We start from the raw sequence: 20,325 nt of genomic DNA on the forward strand, positions 1-20,325 counted from the left end.
AGTGAATTCCAAAATTGATGCACTTTACCCAGGATTTTTATTGCCCCAAATAAATCCTTTACATTGTCAGACAGGAAGAAAATGGAGAATTTTTAAAAATGCGTTTAAAAAGCAAAATTAAAAGCCAAAAACATAAGAGGGAACCTGCAAGTGGTGAAGTCTCGTTTCTCCCAAGGCGCAGTGTGGTTTGGAAAATCGGCTATCAGGAATGTTGACAGGCTGTCATTGACATATCCTTTCATGGGCGCTGCGGCATCCTTCGAGTAGGCATAGTAGTAAACTAAACGGGGAATGATGTCCGAGGTAAATGCAACAATAAAAGCCTAAAGGACAAAGGAAGAGGGAGATCTTGAGCTAACAATTTCATTTTGAGAATATGTGATTTGCATATTTCTCAGTTCCATATGGATGTAAATGATTAAAATGCCATTACAAACCATGTTAATATATGAGCCTTTGGCCTAAAACATGAAATAGGCCTTTGAAAACACATGATTAGTATTCCAAGACTTTACAGCTAGAAAGTGGCTAAGTTGAAAAATGAACCTAAATGTATCTAGCTCCAAAAACCATGCTTTTTCCACATGCCTTGTTATTTCTTCCATGTGTTTCACAGCATAGCTCTATGGTCCTTAGCCAAATTCACCTGGCTGAATCAACTCAAGCTAGGACAGTGTGTGTGCCTGTGTTGGTGCGAATTTGTGTACATGCATGTACTAATATGTGATTGGTGAAAACCAATGGAGAGATAGTAGACCATGTGATGGTAAATTTCCCAAAGTGCAGTGCAATTAATTTCAGTATTTAATTCTATGGGAATGGTACCTTCCCATCCTTACCTATGTTCTGAAGTAGTATACTAAATAGCATGTTTCTTTTAGGTTAGGTAAGTCCATTTAAAATCATCTGGTTCTGCCATGTACATTTTTAATGTAGAGTTTAAAAAACTTTTACTTACATACTTAATTATTTAGTTAGTTATGTTTATTTATTTTTGAGAGAGAGAGCACAAGTGGGGTAGGGCAAAAAGAGGAAGACAGAATATGAAGTAGGCTCCAGGCTCTGAGATGTCCACACAGAACCCAATGAGGGGCTCAAACTCAGGAACCATGAGATCAAGACCTGAGCCCAAACCAGTCGACTGAGCCACCAAGGTGCCCCTAAAAACTTTTAATATTACTTCTATAGCTACTGGTCCATTCAGGTTTTCTGTTACTTACTGAATAAACTTTGGCAATTTTTATTTTCTAAAAAAGTGACAATTTCAGGGGCACCTGGGTGGCTCAGTCGGTTGGGCATCCGGCTTTGGCTCAGGTCAGATCTCACGGTTCGTGGGTTCGAGCCCCGCGTCGGGCTCTGTGCTGACCGCTGGCTCAGAGCCTGGAGCCTGTTTCGGATTCTGTGTCTCCCTCTCTCTCTGCCCCTCCCCTGCTTGCACTGTCTCTCTCTGTCTCTCAAAAATAAATAAAATGCATTAAAATAATTTTTTTTTAAAGGTGACAATTTCAAATCGATTTTGAAATTTATTTGAATAAAGGCAAATATAGCCATCTCATAATTTTCTTACCTGTATCTTGTAACTCTTTTTTTCTTATCTGAAATTGTCAGAGTTTGGCTTGTTTTATATGTCTTTTCAATGAACCAGCTCTTGATTCATGTAGGAAGTATACTGCTTATTTATTTTCTAATTTGATTATTTCTGATTGTATCTGTATTAATTCTTTCTTAATACTTTTTGTTGATTAGTATTATGTTTTTCTTTAGTTTCTGACATGCTTAGCTCAGTCTTATTTTTTAATAATAAAAGCATTCACGGGTGTCAGGGTGGCTCAGACAGTTAAGTGTCCAACTCTTGAACTCGGCTCAGTTCATGATCTCATGGTTCGTGAGATTAAGCCCAGCATTGGTCTGTGCACTGACAAGACAGAGTCCCGATCTCTCTGCCCCTCCTATGTTCCCACACACATGCTCTCAATCCCTCTCTCTCTCAAAATGAACTTAAAACAGTAATAAAAGCATTTGTTGCTATGAATTTTTCTGAACTGGTTTTATCTAATTCCTATGGTTTTCATTTTACTTAAGCTCTCTTTATAATTTGAATTTTGCTTCCCTTTTATGTATAAAAATAAATAAAGCTTACTTAGAAGTGTGTGTTAGGTGGATACATTTTTTAAATTATCTTTATTATTGACTTCAATTTTTATACCATTATTATATCTAAATATATATTATAAAATTTCTGCTTTGGAGAATTTAGTTTCATTACCATTTAAAATTTTTTTTTAATATTTATTTTTGAGAGTCAGAGTGCAAGTGGGGGAGGGGCAGAGAGAATGGGAAAAGGAGACACAGAATCTGAGGCAGGCTGCAGGCTCTGAGTGGTCAGCACAGAGCCCGATGCAGGACTCAAACTTGTGAACTGTGAGATCATGACCTGACCCAAAGTTGGACAAAACAGACTGAGCCACGCAGGCACCCCTCAGATTCATTTTTTAATAAGTGTTCCATAAACATAACATGTAAATGTTGTATGTTCTCTATTTGTACTATACAACTCCATGTATAAGCAAGCTTTAATTGTGTTATTCAAATCTTTTATACCATTACATATTTTCTGTCTACTCTGTCACATGCTATGAAATTATATCATTGTATTTTAAGGACAGCGGTTTTACAATTTTCTTTGTATTTCTAAGAGTTTGCATGTCATGAATTTCTCTATGTTGTTTACTGCATAAAAGTGTAGGGATGATTTCTCATTATGGACTATCATCATGATGAAATCAACATAAATAAAGGTCAAGTTAAGCGTCATTCACATCTCCCCATCCCCAAGAAAACAAAATAGAATATGAAACTGTGTAATCAAAATAGGTCCACGTACATTAGTTGCGACAGAAAGGACAGCCATTCCATAAAGAATGTCTTGCCAAACACCAATGCTATGAGCTTTAGCAGCTACTGGTCTTCTGTACTGAGTTGTAAGTTTCCAGGCATCCACTCGGATCTCTATAATATTATTCAAGAGAGCAAGAAGAGGAGCCAAAGGAAAAGAGGCCACAAATAATGTGACAAATCCAAATTGGATAACTGTAGGGGAAAAAAATAGTGAACTCATTATTGTGAAAGAGAAAAAGGGGAATGTCCTGCCCAATTCCTGCAACGTACTGACTCTAGGCCTCTTTCCATCTGTCCACTCCTTCCTCCTCATTGGAAGCTTAGGGACTTATTTGCTTCTAGAATAGAAAGGAGAAACTGAGCATGTACAGCTCAGTTCTGTACTGGCTATTTCTTTTGACATCTGCTTGTCTGAAGCAAGCATCTCTTCTTGTTAGATGAGAGATTCTCTTTATTCTTCTTAAAACATAGCCTTTTATTTCAGGGCTATGTTTAAGTCTCTGCTGGCCAGCCTTTACACTGGTATTGGCACATTCCTGGGGTAATCAAGTTTTTCTGTCTTGCTAAATCTGTGAGATCAAGAATAATGACTGATTCATTTGTACACTTCCAAGAGCCAGCAAGTATTGGGTATATAAATATATTCAACTATAAGCCTTATGAATGATTACATTGTTTAAGGTTTGTTAAGGTCCTGATCCTGATCCTCTATAATATCTTTTTAAATAAATTTTATTCTCTTTTCTCATTAAGACTTAGCACCTTTGTAAGTTAGCGTCTCTTCCCGTTGTTTTTGTTTCCAACAAGGATTAAGGTATAAGAATCCATTCACCTGGCAGTTTGGGCTTCCCATATCAATGAAAAATGTATCAAGAGACACAGGAATGGCTTTCCACTAAAGGGAGAAAAAAAGACTCTTCCACTAGTCCTCTATTTTTTAGATGAATCACAAGTGTTTCTGGATTTCAGCTTTTCTCACAAGAATTTCTCAAAAGAATCAGCCTTGCCCTTTACTAAATCAACTGAACACTTATACTGAACTAAGAGACAGAAAATTCAAAGGAAGTGTTATGTAGAAACAGCTTGAATTTTCTGGGTTCAAATCCCAGGTTTTTATGTAAAATCTTTCAGCCCACAGCACAAATGAGCCTATCCAAATTTCAGTATCCTCTAAAACGTAATACAGTGAATAATGACTCCTCTGCAGAATGTTTCAAGATTTGGGATAATGTTCATTGAACATCCAGAATAAACTAACTCTTGGTTGAGTCTCAATAAATGGTAGTTAATTTTCTTATGAAACCTTGATTTCATTTCTTAATGTTTTTTATTTATTTTTGAGAGACACAGAGAGACAGCATGAACAGGGGAGGGTCAGAGAGAGAGGGAGACACAGAATCTGAAGCAGGGTCCAGGCGCTGAGCTAGCTGTCAGCACAGAGCCTGACGCGGGGCTTGAACCCACGAACCAGGAGATCATGACCTGAACCAAAGCCAGAAGCTGGATGTTTAACCAACTGAGCCACCCAGGTGCCCCTTGATTTCACTTTTTAAAATTTCAGTGATAATCCCTAATGCACCCATGCACAAATGCATTTGATACTTCCACAATTATTTAAAAATTACAGCCTCATCATCCCTAAAGCAAAGAGTGCTCAATTTTATAGTCAGCTATGTGAAATAGAGTTCTCTCAATTTAAATGTCTTAAATTTACCTATTTCAATCCAGGTATCATGTATGTATCACAGTGGAAAATCAGTAAAAATTTCAGGTCATTTTTTCATTCTAACAACATGGGACTGGAGAGTAAGTGAAGAATATTATTCCATCAGAGAAGCAGAGAAGGTAACGAGAGGAAACACTCAAGTAGACTTTACAAGTCATCTTCATCAATCTTCTCTCCTAAAATTTCACCTCAAAATCTCTTCTTTGTTCAATCCTTAGCATTTTTTATGCATTTCTTGTGTTCAGTTTGAGCTTCCCTTGCACAACTGTTTTTCGCCAGCTTCTTTTCAGCCTGAAGTAAGGGACTTACACTAAATGTATGTCAGACTCTGGGAACATCTTTTGACTGTTTCTCTCTCTGGTCTGTCAGTGTGGCATGTGGAGACCAATGCAAGCTAATCTGAGATAGGAATTTAAAAGTAGGGGCACCTGGGTGGCTCAGTTGGTTGAGTGTCTGACTTCAGCTCAGGTCATGATCTCGCAGTTCCTGGGTTCAAGCCCTGCATCAGGCTCTGTACTGACAGCTAGTTTAGAGCCTGGAGACTGCTTCAGATTCTGTATCTCCCTCTCTCTCTGACCCTCCCTGCTTGCTCTCTCTCTTTCTCTCTCTCTCAAAAATAAATAAAACATTAAAAAAAATTTTTAAGTAATCCATACTTTATGTGGTTCAACAATCTTAACATTCAATTGACAGGAAAATCAGCTCTACCATTGGTGTTTTGAAACTAAATTTCATTCTGCATTCTATTTGGTGAGGAATGTAAATACCCAACCAATCTTTTCCATATCCATCCATGTGGCCTTTAACCTACCACCCAATGATTTATTGGACACCTACCATGTGCAAGTCAGGAAAAAATATAAAAAGCTGGAAAAACACTTACTTTACTCAGCCTGAGTCTATGTTTCAAGTGGTTAAAACTTACCTGTTTCTAAGTACTCATAAAATAGCCCAAGAGATCCAAAAGTTTCAAGGTCATGATCCTGCTCCCATCGACTGTATAGCTTTTCGGAATTGGTCCGAGCTTTTCGACGTCTCCACCAATTCAGAACCAGACTGTTGGAGGTGATAAAAGTAAATACATGTTTATAATTTAAAAGAAAGGGGTCAGAGAATAAGGATGTTAGATCTAGAAGTTGGCAGTAAGACAAGGTAAGCAACTTAAGGTACAGAGCAAGGAGAGATATGAGTATAATTAAAATTGAAATAAAAATCTAGAGTTCTTTTCACAACATACGCTGCAAAGTTTTTTATTGGGGTGATAAAGAAAATAAGACAACCCTGACTCTCCCCATGGAAATATATTTACTCAGAGACAGTTCTGCTAAAGAGCATGTGGACAAGATGGTCACCATTGGACCATTTTTTTCCTATTTAATTTATTAACCTTTATGTTGTCATGAAGGATGCTCAAGGAAATGAGAAATTGGTTACAAGAGAAAATATATGACAAAGGAAACATAGAAGCTTATCTAATATGTGAAAATAAATGCAATAATCCCAAAGTATTACTCAACTAAATTCCATACTACCTAAAAAATAATATATCATGATAATGTTAGATTACTTTAAGGAACAAAAAGGCTTTTTTATTAGAAAATAAATCAATGTAATAAGTCACATTAGCAGATTTAAGGAGAAAATATAGGATCATGTTGACAAATACAGAAAAATTCATTTGATATATTTCAAGCACCTATCAAAACCTATATATGATAGAAAAGTATGAAAAGAAGGAAATTACTTCAATTGGATCAAAACCATCTACCAAAATCCTGGGGCAAACATCATTCTGAATAAGGAAAAATCACAGCAAAGGAAACAACTAACAAACCAAAAGACAGCCTACTGAATAGGAGAGGGTATGCAAATGGCATATCCGATAAGGAGTAAAAATATAAGAATATGTTTTTTTTATTTTGGGGTAGGAAAGGATTTGTTAAATAAGACTTTAAAAATGCTAACCCATGAAAGAAATGTTTGGTGAATTTTAATGTATTAAAAGTATGTACTCTCATCTATCTATACCAGAGATGGCCTAACGAGAGTGATTTAGCCCTCCGGGGTGCATTTGCAATGGCAGAGACATTTTTGGTTGTCACCACAAAGGACAGAGTGTGCTACTGGCACCCAGTATGTATAGAGTCCAAGGATGCTGCTAAAGTTCTTCCAATGCAGAGGACAGCTCCCTACAACAAAGAATTATCTGGCCCCAAATGTCAGTAGTGCTGGGGTTGAGAAAAATAAAGTGACAAAATTTATGTTGGGATAAAATGTATGCAGCACATATGACCAAAAACCAACCAAGCAAAAACACAGTAACTAGAAGTTATAAAGTAATCCTACAAATCAATTAGAAAGAAAATAAGCAGGTAGAAAAAAATGGTTAAACAATACCAGCAAGCATTTCATTGAAGAGGAAACACATATGGCCAAAAAAACTCATTCATGTTCTTAATCAGGGAAATCCAAACCAAGACAATATGAGGTATTATTTATACCTTCCCAATCTGCAAAATGTAACAAGACACTATGAAGAACCATAGCAAATGTATATTAAAATGAACACTTATATACGCTTATATCCAAACTGAAAGACAAAAAGGAAAAAGAATGATGAAAAGAGCACAGAACACCTGAGATTCTGGAGACAATATCAGAAAGACAGGTATACATGGCACTGGAGTCACAAAGAAAAGGGGATCACCCAGTTTGAAAAAGAAAAACTGGCAAGAATCCCCAATCCCCACATGCTCCTTTCCAGTTACTAACTCCTCAGTCCCCACATAGCAACCATTCTGTTGAATTTGATAATGATTACTTCCTTGCTTTCCTAAACATGGTTTTGCCATCTATGATCCATTTTCAGTTTTTTTTTTTTTTAAGATTTATTTAATTTTGAGAGAAGGAGAGCAAAAGCAGGGAATGGGCAGAGAGAGAGGAGGACAGAAGATCTGAAGCAGGCTCCACGCTGATAGCAGAGAGCCTGATGCAGGGCTCAAACTCATGAACCATGAGATCATGACCTGAGCCAAAGTCCAGGTGCCCCCATTTTCAGTTAATTTTTGAATGAGGTGTGAGGTTTACACCGAGCTTTGCTATTTTGCAAATAGAGGTCCAACTGTTTCAGCAGAAGTGATTAAGACTGTTCTTTCTTCAATGAACTGCTTTTGTACCTTTGTCAAAAACAAAATAGCCACATTTGTGTAGGTTTATTTCTGCAATCTCTACTCTGTCCCACTGATGCATGTATGTATTCCTTCACCAATCCCACCATCTTGACTCATATAGTTTTATAGTAAGCTTTAAAATTGAGCAGAGTAGGGCGTCTGGGTGGCTCAGTCGGTTAATTAAGCATCCGATTTCGGCTCAGGTCAGGCCCAATGTCGGGCTCTGTGCCGACAGCTCAGAACCTAGAGTCTGTTTCAGATTCTCTGTCTCCCTCTCTCTCTGTCCCAGCCCCATTCATGCTCTGTCTCTCTCTCTCAAAAAAATAAATAAACATTAAGAAAAATTAAAATTGAGCAGTGCAATTATTCCAACCTTTATTCTTCTTTATCTGAATTGTTAGGCCTACATTCATAGAACATAGATGGACCTCAAGGGTGTCGTGCTAAGTGAAATAAGGCAGAGAAGGACAGATATCATATGTTTTCACTCATAAGTGAACGGAAGAAACTTAGCAAAGGACTATGGGTGAGGGGGAGGGGGAAAATAGTTGGGGAGAGGGAGGGAGGCAAATCATGAGAGACTCTTGAATACTGAGAACAAACTGAGGGTTGATGGGGGTGGGGGAGAGGGGAAGGGGGGGTGATGGGCATGTCGGGATGAGCACTGGGTGTTATATGGAAACCAACTTGACAATAAAATATAAAAGAGAAAATAAAAGAATCGTTTGGCCTATTTTAGTTCCTTTACCCTCCATATCAATTTTAGAGTCTGCTGATCTCTAAGTATAGATATTCTGCTGATGTTTTGATTGGAATAAAAAAATCTATATTTCGATTTGGGGAATAACTAGCATCTTTACTAATTTGAGTCTTCCAATCTGTGAACGCATTTCTCTCCAGATAATTTTTTTCCCCACCAGGATCTGTAGTTTTAAGCATACACATCTCATATATTTTTAAAATTTATCTCAAAGTATTTCATTTTTTTTGGTGCTTACTCTTTCTGTTCTGATCAATGATTCTTACTTCCATATTTTCATTTTGTGCTCTTTTCTTGCTCAAATACACCTTTCAGCAGTTCTTCCATTAAGGGCCTTTAAGTGTAAATTCTTGTTTTTATGTCTAAAAGTGTCTTTATTTCACCTGCATTTTATAAAATAGTTAAAGTGTTTCTAGAAATCCAAGGTGTGCATTGATTTTACTCCAAATCTTTAAATTATTCTACCGTCTTCTGTATCTAGTGCTAGGAGTAAGTAGATGACATTCCTTTTTTCTTGTGAAAGATTTTTTTATGAATATATTTTTTAACATTTTATTAATTTTTGAGAGACAAATAGAGCATGAATGGGGGAGGGGAAGAGAGAGGGAGACATAGAATCTGCAGCAGGCTCCAGGCTCTGAGCTGTCAGCACAGAGCCTAACACACAGTTTGAACCACTGAACCATCAGATCATGACCTGAGCCGAAGTCAGACGCTTAACCGACTGAGCAACTCAGGCACCTGACTTCTGAAAGACTTTAAGATTGTTTAGCTCTTAGGTTCTGGAGTTTCACCATAATATACCTGGGTATGAACTTAAATTTATCTTACTTCATACTCCGAATTTGTTCTCATTTCTGAAACTCATGTTTTCCTTCAGTTTTGGAAAATTTTCACCAGTTTCCTAGTCAAAGAATTTTTCCCTCTACCATTATTCAATTCTCTTTTTGTGGAACTACTACTAAGTTGATATGGATGCCTCCTAATATAGCCTCCTGTCACTTTATTTTTTTAAATCTCATTGTCACTCTACTGAGTTTGGATAATGTGTATATTTCTCAATACTGTTTTCTAATTCATTAATTCACTCTTCAATTGTGTCCAGTCTGCAATTGATGTCACCTATTGTACTCTTTATTTAAAGTACCGTTTTTTTCATTTACACATAATTGATTCTTTTTCCTGTTAATTTATTCTTGTTTCATTTATATCTGTTTTTATCTAAATTCTTTCCTGATCCTTCTAAATGACAGCATCCTTTCCCTCTAGCTTTGCCAGAAGCTTCTAGCTAGGGGAAGGTCACTTTCTAAAAATTGATTTTGTTAGCTGTCTCTGTAGCATTCAATTTTATCATAAATTTTGGAATTTTGACTTTTAGGGGCTTCATTTTACTTGCTTCTTTTTTCTTTTACTTCCCTGTGTGCCTGTCTCCTTTCCTCTCTGTGTTTGGTTTAGGGGTTATCCCCATTCTGCCCTCTGGATTCCTAGTTTAGAGCTAGGACTTAAAATAGCAGCTTAGCGTTATTTATCTGGGGTAACTGGGATGCGGTACATCGAATCCTGTTTGAAAATATAGGTCTATGTTTTTCGTTTGTCAGCACATGAAAGAACCCCAGGAGTGCTACAGAACTGTGGGAAGAAGTGGGAGCAAAAGGGGAGGGTGTTCTCAACCTTCTTTCATGAAGAAGGGAGAATAAGCCAATCCCTAACTTCAAGTACAGTTACAACGAACGGCCAAGCCCTAGTCTTAAGTGGGGCACTTTAGTCCACTTGATAGTGTAGGTACTAACCTTGACCCTGTCATTTCCTAATTAAGAGCCCTGCGAGATTATAGGCTTATGATTCTTTCTCTTTTTATCCATGGAAATTTTCAACTTATATTTGAGATCAACTGTCATTTTTGTTTTTTCTTTTTATAATGTATTCATTATTGCTATGCTTTTGGTATAGGGAGCAATCCCTTCATATACTAAAACTTCATTCTTTACCAATTTTTGTGCCTAAGTGTGTCCATATCACATGGATATATATTTTTTTAAGTTTATTTATTTATCTGGGGGCGGAGGGAAGGGAAGAGAGAGAGAGAGGGAAAGACAGAGAATCCCAAGAGAGAGAATCCCAAGTTCCATGCTGTCAGTGCAGAGCCCAACATGAGGCTTGAACTCACAAACCATGAGATCATGACCTGAGCGGATATCAAGAATGGGACACTTAACTGACTGAGCCACCCAGATGCCCCTCACATAGATATTTTTAACAGAGTTCAATTTTTAGTAATCTTGAGAAATAATAGGCAACATATAGAATAATCTATAGAGGATATAATATTTAGATTTCCCAATGGAATCTTCATAGGAGGATATAATACCTTTCCTTCAACTTCACTCAAGCAATAAAAATCCATATTTAAAGGCCTATATTACCTTAATGCATTACTGACTGTTGATTAAAAGTGAGTTTTTGTTATTGTTGTTGACTTAAGTATTTGCTAACAAAGATACCATGATAATCAAAGAATGCCATCTTCTTCCAGAGGAAATCTCTTTGTTATTTGGGAAAAATTGTAAGTCATACATACGGATAAATGGCTTCTTTAATGTTTCCGAAGATCTGTTTCCCAGTCATTATGATGGTCAACTGGGCTGTCAATTCTACTAGACAGCCTCCAGGATCACACTAGTCAGAGGCAAAAAGAAAACGAGAGTGAATGATGAAATATGGACTTTGCAAAAAAAAAAAAAAATCTCAAACCACAAGATTACAATCTGAAAATTTTGATGGGAATGGATATTAGAGGGGTACAAAAAGATACTTAGCTCAACAGTTTCAAGCATGTTCATTAACCAGTAACAATATGGCTGCATTAGATTCAGATTTCTGGGTCTTACTCTTAGAAGCCTCTGAATCTTTATATTTGAATTGGGGCTAGAAGTTGTTATTTTCTCCACATGATTTAAATACACAGCCATGGATGGAAACCACTGACTGGTCTAACTCTAGAACCCATTGTGGAGCCATTTTTGGTATACTTGTAGATCACTATCATTCATCCTTTGCAGGAAGCCTTCAGGAATATAACACTTGCTTATTCTATTTTATAGCTCATATTTTACTACTAAACAATAGGCACAATATCAGTTCTTGCCCAAAAGGAATTGGAGAGTCTATTAGATGACAGCAGGATTGTAAGACCAATACTCTCTGTGGAGAAAGTTGGTATCTTAGACTTCTCTTAAATCTTGATAAAATCCGAGTTAGGGCTGAACACACAAAAAGTAATTAGTTAACATTGAGTTACTAAAACCCCAAACCTTTCAAGAAAATTCCTACCTCTTCACTTCTCCACACATTAAACAAATATGTGTATTTTCCGGGATAGCCCACGAACTTCCCTTTAAAAAAAGCTACGTAGAAGCAGGACGAGTAAAAATTTACAAACTGAAACAGGAACATTTTCAGGGTAAGACTGCTCTCATATTCCTGGTAAGTTCGAGGAATTTCTGTTAAGTAATAAAACACCAAGGTTAAATTATGCACCTTCCTGTTTCTCCTTCAATTCTGTATTCCCTGGGAAAGTCACACTATTAGTCATATTATCCAGAGACCCTGTTGAAAAGTGACCCAGTATTTGTTCTAAGAGACCAATATTAAGATTTGTGCTTGGCTTTCTATTAGAGACTCTGTAGTAATATAATTGCTGGAGAAGGCTAGGAAGCAGTCAAGTATTTAGATGGGTAAAATACTTGCCTGGAGTCACACAGACAGAATATGGGATTCAAACTCATAGCCTGGAGAGGCTTATACTTGCCCCCTTGTATATCATATATCCTGTAAACATATCAGGTCTCTCTCTTGTCTGTTTACAATCAGGTTTAATCAAAGTAAAATCATATTAAGGGCAGAGGATGATATCCAAACTAAATTTTGTTTTCATCTCTTGAGTTAAATGGTTATATCAATTTTGAAAATAATGTCATACAAATGGTGGTAATCATAATGCCTTTTCTCTCTCCTTTATTTAAAATGCATGACCATGATCTATCATTTACTGAATTCCAAAGATATATATATATATTAGAGTCTATTCACACCATAGAGAAGCATCAGGAGGTATAAAGAGTCAGGGAGCATGTTTTTCTGAGTTGGTGATGTCCCGACAGCATGAGCTTATCCAGACAAATTGATGCCAGCTTCCACAATACTGAAATAGTATTAAAGACATAGATAATTCCCCCATATTCCTAAAAAATCTCTAATATAAACATAAGTAATTTTCCTCACTGAAACTGTGATTTTTTTAGATGCTTTGTTTTTAAGCACTACCTGCTAGATATTATTTTGTTGTTATTAGCAGGAAAAAAGGCAGTAAAATTGACAAAGAACTACAAACTTGAGGATAGCACTTAATATAAGTTGCTTCCTAATGTGTACTCCAGTGCCCAGGGAATACTGTGCTCTTTCTGGTCACTGGTGGGCACAGTGACAGTGTCCTGACTTAGAGGAGGGAGCTGAAACCACAGAGGAAAAGCTGAGGCCCAGAATGGGGTCTCTGATCTCCTTTCCAACTTACTGGGGGCAATACCAGAAACAACTGTGCTTTGCACTCCACTCCAGGACTAAATCTCCACTTCAGCTGTCACCCCTTTACCATCCCTCATGGCTGTGGGAGAACTTTTAATCATTTAAAATGAGAACAATCCGGGGTCTAAGCATGGCAACTGAAAAGAAAAGCACTACATGTAAAATTGTTCCATTTTTCCTACAATGGTTTTCAAAATCAAATACCTTCTATGGGATGCCTGGGTGGCTCAGTTGCGTTAAGCTCACAACTTCGAATTAGGTCATGATCTTGTGGTTTGTGGGTTTGAGCCCCACGTCTGGCTCTGTGCTGTCAGCTCAGAGCCTGGAGTCTGCTTTGGATTCTGTGTCTCCTTCTCTCTCTCTGTCCCTTCCCTACTCATGCTCTGTCTCTCTCTCCATCAAAAATATAGAAACATTAAAAAAAATTTTTTAAGGATTTTCAAAATCAAATACCTTCTGAAAACCATGCACAGGAAATAAAAATGACCTGTGTCTTGAGGAAAGTGAGGATTTTACTTAAAATTCAACTAGCCCCCTCAAGGGAGGATTAAGACAAAAACAGTCAAAAAAAGATCTACGGAGTCCTAATTCTTCCATTTAGTTCTTTTTCTTACCTCCAATATGATGGGCCTAAATATGATGGTTGGGAGTTCTGGGCACCAGCCTACGTGTCTACCTGTAGAACAAAATTTCTTTAGAACTTGGAAAACTGCCTTAAATATGAACTCCCCAGGGGATGGTCCAAAGTGGATAGATAGCACTGGCGGGAACACTTTTTCAGTGTCACACAGATGATCTGGCCAGCTTACCCATTTTTGTAATCCACGCAGATATCTTTTCGTAAAAGAAATTCAAGATCAAGATGACGATAAAGTTTAAGCAGGATCCACTGAGGGAGGTAGCTATCTGGGGGGTGAGGAAACTTTTGACATGCTTAAAGGATGCTTCACTTTCCATAAAGCTAGCAAACGTAGCAAAGACTGACAGGCGGTACACAATCACGGCTACCATACAGGCAATGACAAGAGACATCTGGAAAAGGGAAAGAAGGAATCGGTCACGCGGTCTCTGTATCTCTGCGATGTGTATGCATCTTAAACATACTATTCTCTTCACCTCGTTACATTACGGTTAGTGTCTCTGACTTGGCAAGCAGACCAAGCCAGGCTCTCCCTCACCCCAGGCGGTAGGAAAAGAACACCGGCAAGAAGAAAGGGCTGGAGATAAGACAAGACCTATAGTAGCAGCAGTTGGGGGAGCCTAAAACAGAAAAGTAGCCACTGCCCATTTTTTCAGGCCCATCCTCTACCAAGCACTGGAAAACTACCCAGAAGACCAAATCCTGCCTGTAGACTTACTTATTCTTATATGATTCTTGAGTTTAAAAAAAACTTGTTTTGTTTTTGCTTTTTTCTTTTTAAAGGTTATAAGAAAAAACAAAGACGCCAGAGGCTATTTGTACAAGGCCCACAAAGCCTAAAATACATCTGGCCTCTTTACAGACAACATTTGCCAACCTCTGCTCCAAACAGGTGGTGTGAAGACCATGTGGTTTCCCAACAGGAACACCGCTACAGCTTCTGTTTCATTACCCCTCAGAATGCTGCCATTAGTGGTCCGATTTGCCTGATGGTTGAGATATTTGTATAGATTCTGCGTAAATTTTAAACACTTTCCATATTGGAAAAACATAAAGATTTAGAGCTGTCTTTATATCAATGACTGGACTATTTGATTCTGAAAATTGAGTGAACCAGATTGAATGAATACTAAAAATAAAAGAACAATCTTTCTGGGACCACACTCCATATTATTTCTCAAGTTGTGCCCTGAATTGATTATTGCCCCCCATTTACTCTATCATTTCTCTTCAGTGCTATTATATCACCTAAGAAGACATACATTTAACACAGAAAAATCAATTCCTTTTAACTAGAAATGTTAAAGACAAAGTATTATGGGAGAACATGGACCGGGAAGGTTAAACTGTAGTCTATAGCTGCTAGTTATTTAGATTTCAACAATGCTCAGGAGGGAACATTGCTTCTTTTCCTAAAGTTAAGGGCCAACTGTCAGAGGGCACAGATTAGGAGTGGAGGGCAGGAAATAAATTGTGGTGATGGAGGAATGAACCTGTCAGCTCAAAAGCATGGAGAAAACCTGACTCCTTCACAATGGGGCATGCTCATTAAATTCTTCAAACAGAAGTAATACTTTCTTCTATTTATCTCAGCAAGAAAATAAATTTCAATAGTATATGCTTTTTTTTTTGTATTTTGTGTAACTATTTTAAGTGGAGATAAAGATAAATTAATGATTTAAAACATAACACCAAATAGCTGGCAATCAGATTATAAGTTTGTTATACTGTTCTGGTTTCAAGTTATCACCTAATGAATGAAGTGCTGGGAGAGGGGGAAGGACAGTCTCTAAGATGAGGCCTTGCTCTCGCCCCCAGCTCTTTCCCCCAAGGTTTTATTATGGCCCACACACATAGCTCACACTTTATTTTATATAGGAGCTGTATTCAAGAGAAAGGGCCTGAGGAGGGAGCGGAAGGAGAGGGACTCGAGAGTCACTGCAGGGGAGACTGCTAGGATAACCCTGCTATGACTGCATGAGACAGGAGAGCAGCTGTAAAGGAATGCTCACCCATAGCGTGACCGTAGCTCCAGATAAAAAGTACCATGGGAGGCGGCTGTATAGAGGCATATAAGGTTCCATCTCCTGTAATTTGGAAGAAATCACAGCAAAATTCAAAATCTAGCTGCCCAGTTGGGACTCCAAATAGCAGTCAAAACCACAAAACCCAGTGAGAGTAGAAACCTCCCCCAAAGAGCCCACTACAGCCCATGGGAAGCTACATTCTAGCAGTGGTTCCTTCCCTTCAAGTAGAAGCCTTCATGAGTCTTAGGTGAGAGATGTTATGAATATGACCCATAATGGATCCACACTGTTTCCTCAGTGTTGAAATGGAGTGATCTTCAGGCCCCGTAGACAGGAAACAAAGTCAAAACCTGAGGGCTGCTGTTAAGTTGACATGCTTTAATGATATTACAGTTTTATTCTAATTGAATTGACTTGCACTGCATTGCTCTGTAATTGCTATGCATAATATTAAACAGGGTATATATATATATATATACATATATATATCTCACCATGTAGTAAAAGAATAGCTATCAGCAGAAATCTAAATTATCTCATCCTATCTAAAGGACAGAATTTTTAGGGAGGATTTTTAGGGAAGACTGAAAGTAAACAGAACTCAACCAGTAAAACAGCCGTCCAAGAGCTCTATTGAATCCCCAGATGTGTAGCTCTATTGAACCCCCAGATGTGTGTGCATGTGTGCATATATGTGACTATATACAGTATGTACAGGTGTCCAATATGTATGTTTGTATGCATATTTGTTTCTGCACACATGTGGGTGTCCGTGCATACAAGCACATGTTCCCAGCACAGACTCAAATGTGAGTGTTCTGGTGGTACTGAACCACTGAAGCACAGCAATGGAGTCAAAAAGCCCTTGATTTTGGGGCATGTGGGTGACTCAGTTGGTTAAACATCTGACTTGAGCTCAGGTCATGATCTCACGGCTCGTGAGTTTGAGCCCCGCATTCTGCACAGAGCCTGAAGCATGCTTCGGATTCTGTGTCTCCCTCTCTCTCTGCCCCTTTCCCACTCATATTCTCTCTTTCTCTCAAAAATAAGCAAACATTTAAAAACTTAAACAAACAACATTAAAAAAAAAAAACCCTTGATTTCAAAACCATTAAAGTGGATAATTCACAGAGGATCAGCCCACACTGTTTTTTAGCTGGCTTCAAATGTAAACGTTCAGTACATATTTTTGTCAGTTATTTTAGGCCTGCTTTTAGTTTCTTTTTTATCGCATAAAATACGAATAGATACACATCATATCATTATTAGGACAATGTCTCTTTTAATACATTTTCTTAATGTCATGCAGCCATCCAAGTTGTTATGTATTTTCTGAGGTGTTTTTCCCCTTTGCTCATTTACTGAATTTTTTGTAATGCCTAGTAAAAGTTAATGTGTTTAGTGAGTGCCTAAACTGTGAAAACAATTTTCAGTATTATACCACAAGAATGGTGTCCTGAACAAAGAAGGAAATTCTACTGAGGGGATTGTGTTAGAGACATATTCTATTCACCCTTTAATAGCATCAAGCAACACAGGGATTATAGATTATGGAAAGGTAGGGACACTAAGAATATGCAGCCAAGAGTCTGGTCTTTAAAGGCAAAGTACTTTCCATTTTTCCATTAAAAACTAAAAAAAGTTACCAACAAGTCAAATTACTCAATCAACAACATATAGGTCATTTGCCAATTAAGGATCCCCAAATCCAGACGCTGCCACCAGACACTACTCCAATGATCTTCCCATTATAATAAACTAAAAAGGACTAGGTGAATAAAATGTGGTCTAATAAAACAATCACTCATAAGCCCACTAACATCACAATACTATTTTAATTTTTGCATATTAACTTAGTATCATATTCATGTATGTGTGTGTGTGTGTGTGTGTGTATGTGTGTTTATATACTAAGCCCGCACAGCAGACACATTAGTTTCCATTTTCCTTTTACATCACTTATTACAAACCTATGTAATTTCATGACATGATGCCTTGTATTTGCTGCAAAATAATCTAGTTGCTGGGAGGAGCAACTGTAAATGAAACAAGATGGTCCGTGAATTAATATGAATTGAAGCTGGGTGATGGGTCCATCCTGAGGTTCATTACACTTCTCTATCTACTTTTTTTGGTATATATTTGAAATACATATTAGAAACAACAAAAGAAGTTTATAAGGTTTATATGTTGGAGAATATTTTCAAGGCAAAGTAAAATACACGTAATTATTTGTGAGCCGTGTCCATTGAGATATGCTGCCCGTTTCGGTTTCCTAACCTACCTTAGTCACTGCATTTATTTTCCTGTGTTTGCACATGGCTTCAAATTCAGGTCTCAGCTGAAGCTGTTGCTGCTCCTCTTCAAAGTCCACCAGGTCCCACTCATATTCCATTCTGGCTTGTCGCTGTTTCCAAAACTCCAAGAACAACGTGACTGTAGGCAAAGAAATGTATAACTATAATCAAGAGATGAAGAAATCAAGTGAATAAAAATAACCTGGGGTTTCTCTCTACTTTAAATTCATTTCGGTTGGATGATGGCAACGGTGTCACTCTTCTGATGACAAAATTATAGAATTAGGAATGTTGCCTTAATGCTATGTAGAAACATTGAAACATTTTTCCTATGTAAAAATTCAAATAGTTAATTTCTTAGCAATACTTGCAAGGAAAAAAAATTCAGGCACATTACTCTCTTTTCATTCAGATAATCTGAAGGAATATTTAAACTTAACTTTTTATTAACATCTCTGCTTTAAATTCTCTCTGCCCCTCCCCCACTCATGCTCTATCTCTGTCTCCTGTCTCTATACCTCAAAAATAAATAAACATTTAAAAATTTTTAAAAATAATAATGGGGAAATTCAGTAGTCCCATTTTCAACAATGGATAGATTATTCAGACAGAAAAATCAATAAGAAATCATTTGACTTAAATTACATGTTAGACCAGATAGACGCCTACAGCACTTTCCACCCAACAATGTCAGAATACACATTATTCTCAAGTGTGCATGGAATGTTCTCTAGGAAAGATCAATGTTAGGGTCAAAAAACAAGACTTATAAATTTAACAAGCTTGAAATTGTATCAAGCATATTTTCCAACCACAATAGCAGCAAACTAGAAATCAATTACAAAACAAAACCTGGAAAATCCACAAATATGTGGCAATTAAACAATATGATTCTTTGTTTAAATGTTTACTTATTTATTTAGAGAGGCAAGGAGGAGCAGAGAGAGGGAGAGAGAGAATCCTAAGTGGGCTCCAGGCTGTCAGCACAAAGCCCAACATGGGGCTCGATCCCACTAACCATGAAATCATGACCTGAGCTGAAATCAAGAGTCAGATGCTTAACTGCCTACCCACCCAGGCGCCCCAAACAACATGCTTCTGAACAAGTAACATCTCAAAAAGAACTCAAAAGAGAAACAAAAATATCTGGAGACAAATGAAAATAGAAATATGACATATCAACACTTACGGGCTGCATCAAAAGAAGTTCTAGGAGGCAAGTTCATATATACATGCATACATTAAGACATAAGAGAAAGCTCAAATAAACAACCTAACTTTAGACTACATGGAATTAGAAAAAAAAAAAAGAACTAAACACAAAGCTAATAGAATGAAGAAAATAACAAAGATCTGAGCACAAATAAATAAAATAGAGACTAAACAGACAATAGAAAGGATCAATGAAACTAAGAGCTGTTTTTCTTCTTCAAAAGATAAACAAATTAGATAAACCTTTAGCTCGATTTACCAAGAAAAAAGAAAGAGGACTCAAATTAAAAAAAATTAGAAATGAAAGAGGAAACATGACAACTGATACCACAGAAATACAAAGAATCCTAAATGACTACTATAACAAGTATATATCCACAGATTGGGTAAGCTAGAAGAAAATATAAATTCCTATAAACACACAACCTAGGCTGATGCATGAAGAAACAGAAATTCTGAACAGACAAATGACTAGTGAGGATCTTGAATCAGTAATCAAAAGCCTCCCCACAAAGAAAAGCCCAGGAGAAGATGACTTTACTCGTGCATTCTACTAAACATTTAAAGAATTAACGTCAACCTTTCTCAAACTCTTGCCAAAAATATAAAAGGAAGGAAGACTTCCAAACTCATTTTTTATGAAGCAGCATTACTCTGATACCAAAGCCAGACAAGAGCATCACAAGAAAAGAAAATTACAGGCCATTATCCGTGATGAACACAGATGCAAAAAACCTTAATAAAATAGCAACAAATCAAATTCAACAATACATGAAAAGAATCATACACCATGATAAAGTAAAATTCGTTCCAGGGATACAAGGATGGCTCTACATGCACAATTAATCAATGTAGTATACCAACAATAATAATGTGATTTTTAAAAATGCTTATGATCATCTCAACTGATGCAGCAAAAGCATTTGGCAGAATTCATGATAAAAATTCTCAACAATATAAATATGGAGGGAATGTGCCTCAACATAATAAAAGTAATATATAAAAAGATCACAG

At 37.1% G+C, this 20,325-nt stretch overlaps 1 protein-coding gene across 1 annotated transcript in view; it reads right to left on the minus strand.

Moving 5' to 3' along the window:
• The window catches only part of ANO5 (anoctamin 5), a 101,561-nt gene that overhangs the window by 6,914 nt on the left and 74,322 nt on the right, over positions 1–20,325 (minus strand). Inside the window, exons 13-20 of the mRNA XM_029915295.1 lie at positions 18,087–18,238; positions 15,788–15,862; positions 13,945–14,167; positions 11,885–12,054; positions 11,133–11,230; positions 5,550–5,680; positions 2,885–3,090; positions 145–323 (exon numbers count right to left, since the gene is read on the minus strand). Coding sequence (XP_029771155.1) covers positions 145–323; positions 2,885–3,090; positions 5,550–5,680; positions 11,133–11,230; positions 11,885–12,054; positions 13,945–14,167; positions 15,788–15,862; positions 18,087–18,238 — 1,234 coding nt within the window. The remainder of the gene's footprint in view (positions 1–144; positions 324–2,884; positions 3,091–5,549; positions 5,681–11,132; positions 11,231–11,884; positions 12,055–13,944; positions 14,168–15,787; positions 15,863–18,086; positions 18,239–20,325) is intronic.

Source organism: Suricata suricatta, chromosome 11 (genome assembly GCF_006229205.1).
Source record: "Suricata suricatta isolate VVHF042 chromosome 11, meerkat_22Aug2017_6uvM2_HiC, whole genome shotgun sequence".
Classification (NCBI taxonomy): domain Eukaryota; kingdom Metazoa; phylum Chordata; class Mammalia; order Carnivora; family Herpestidae; genus Suricata; species Suricata suricatta.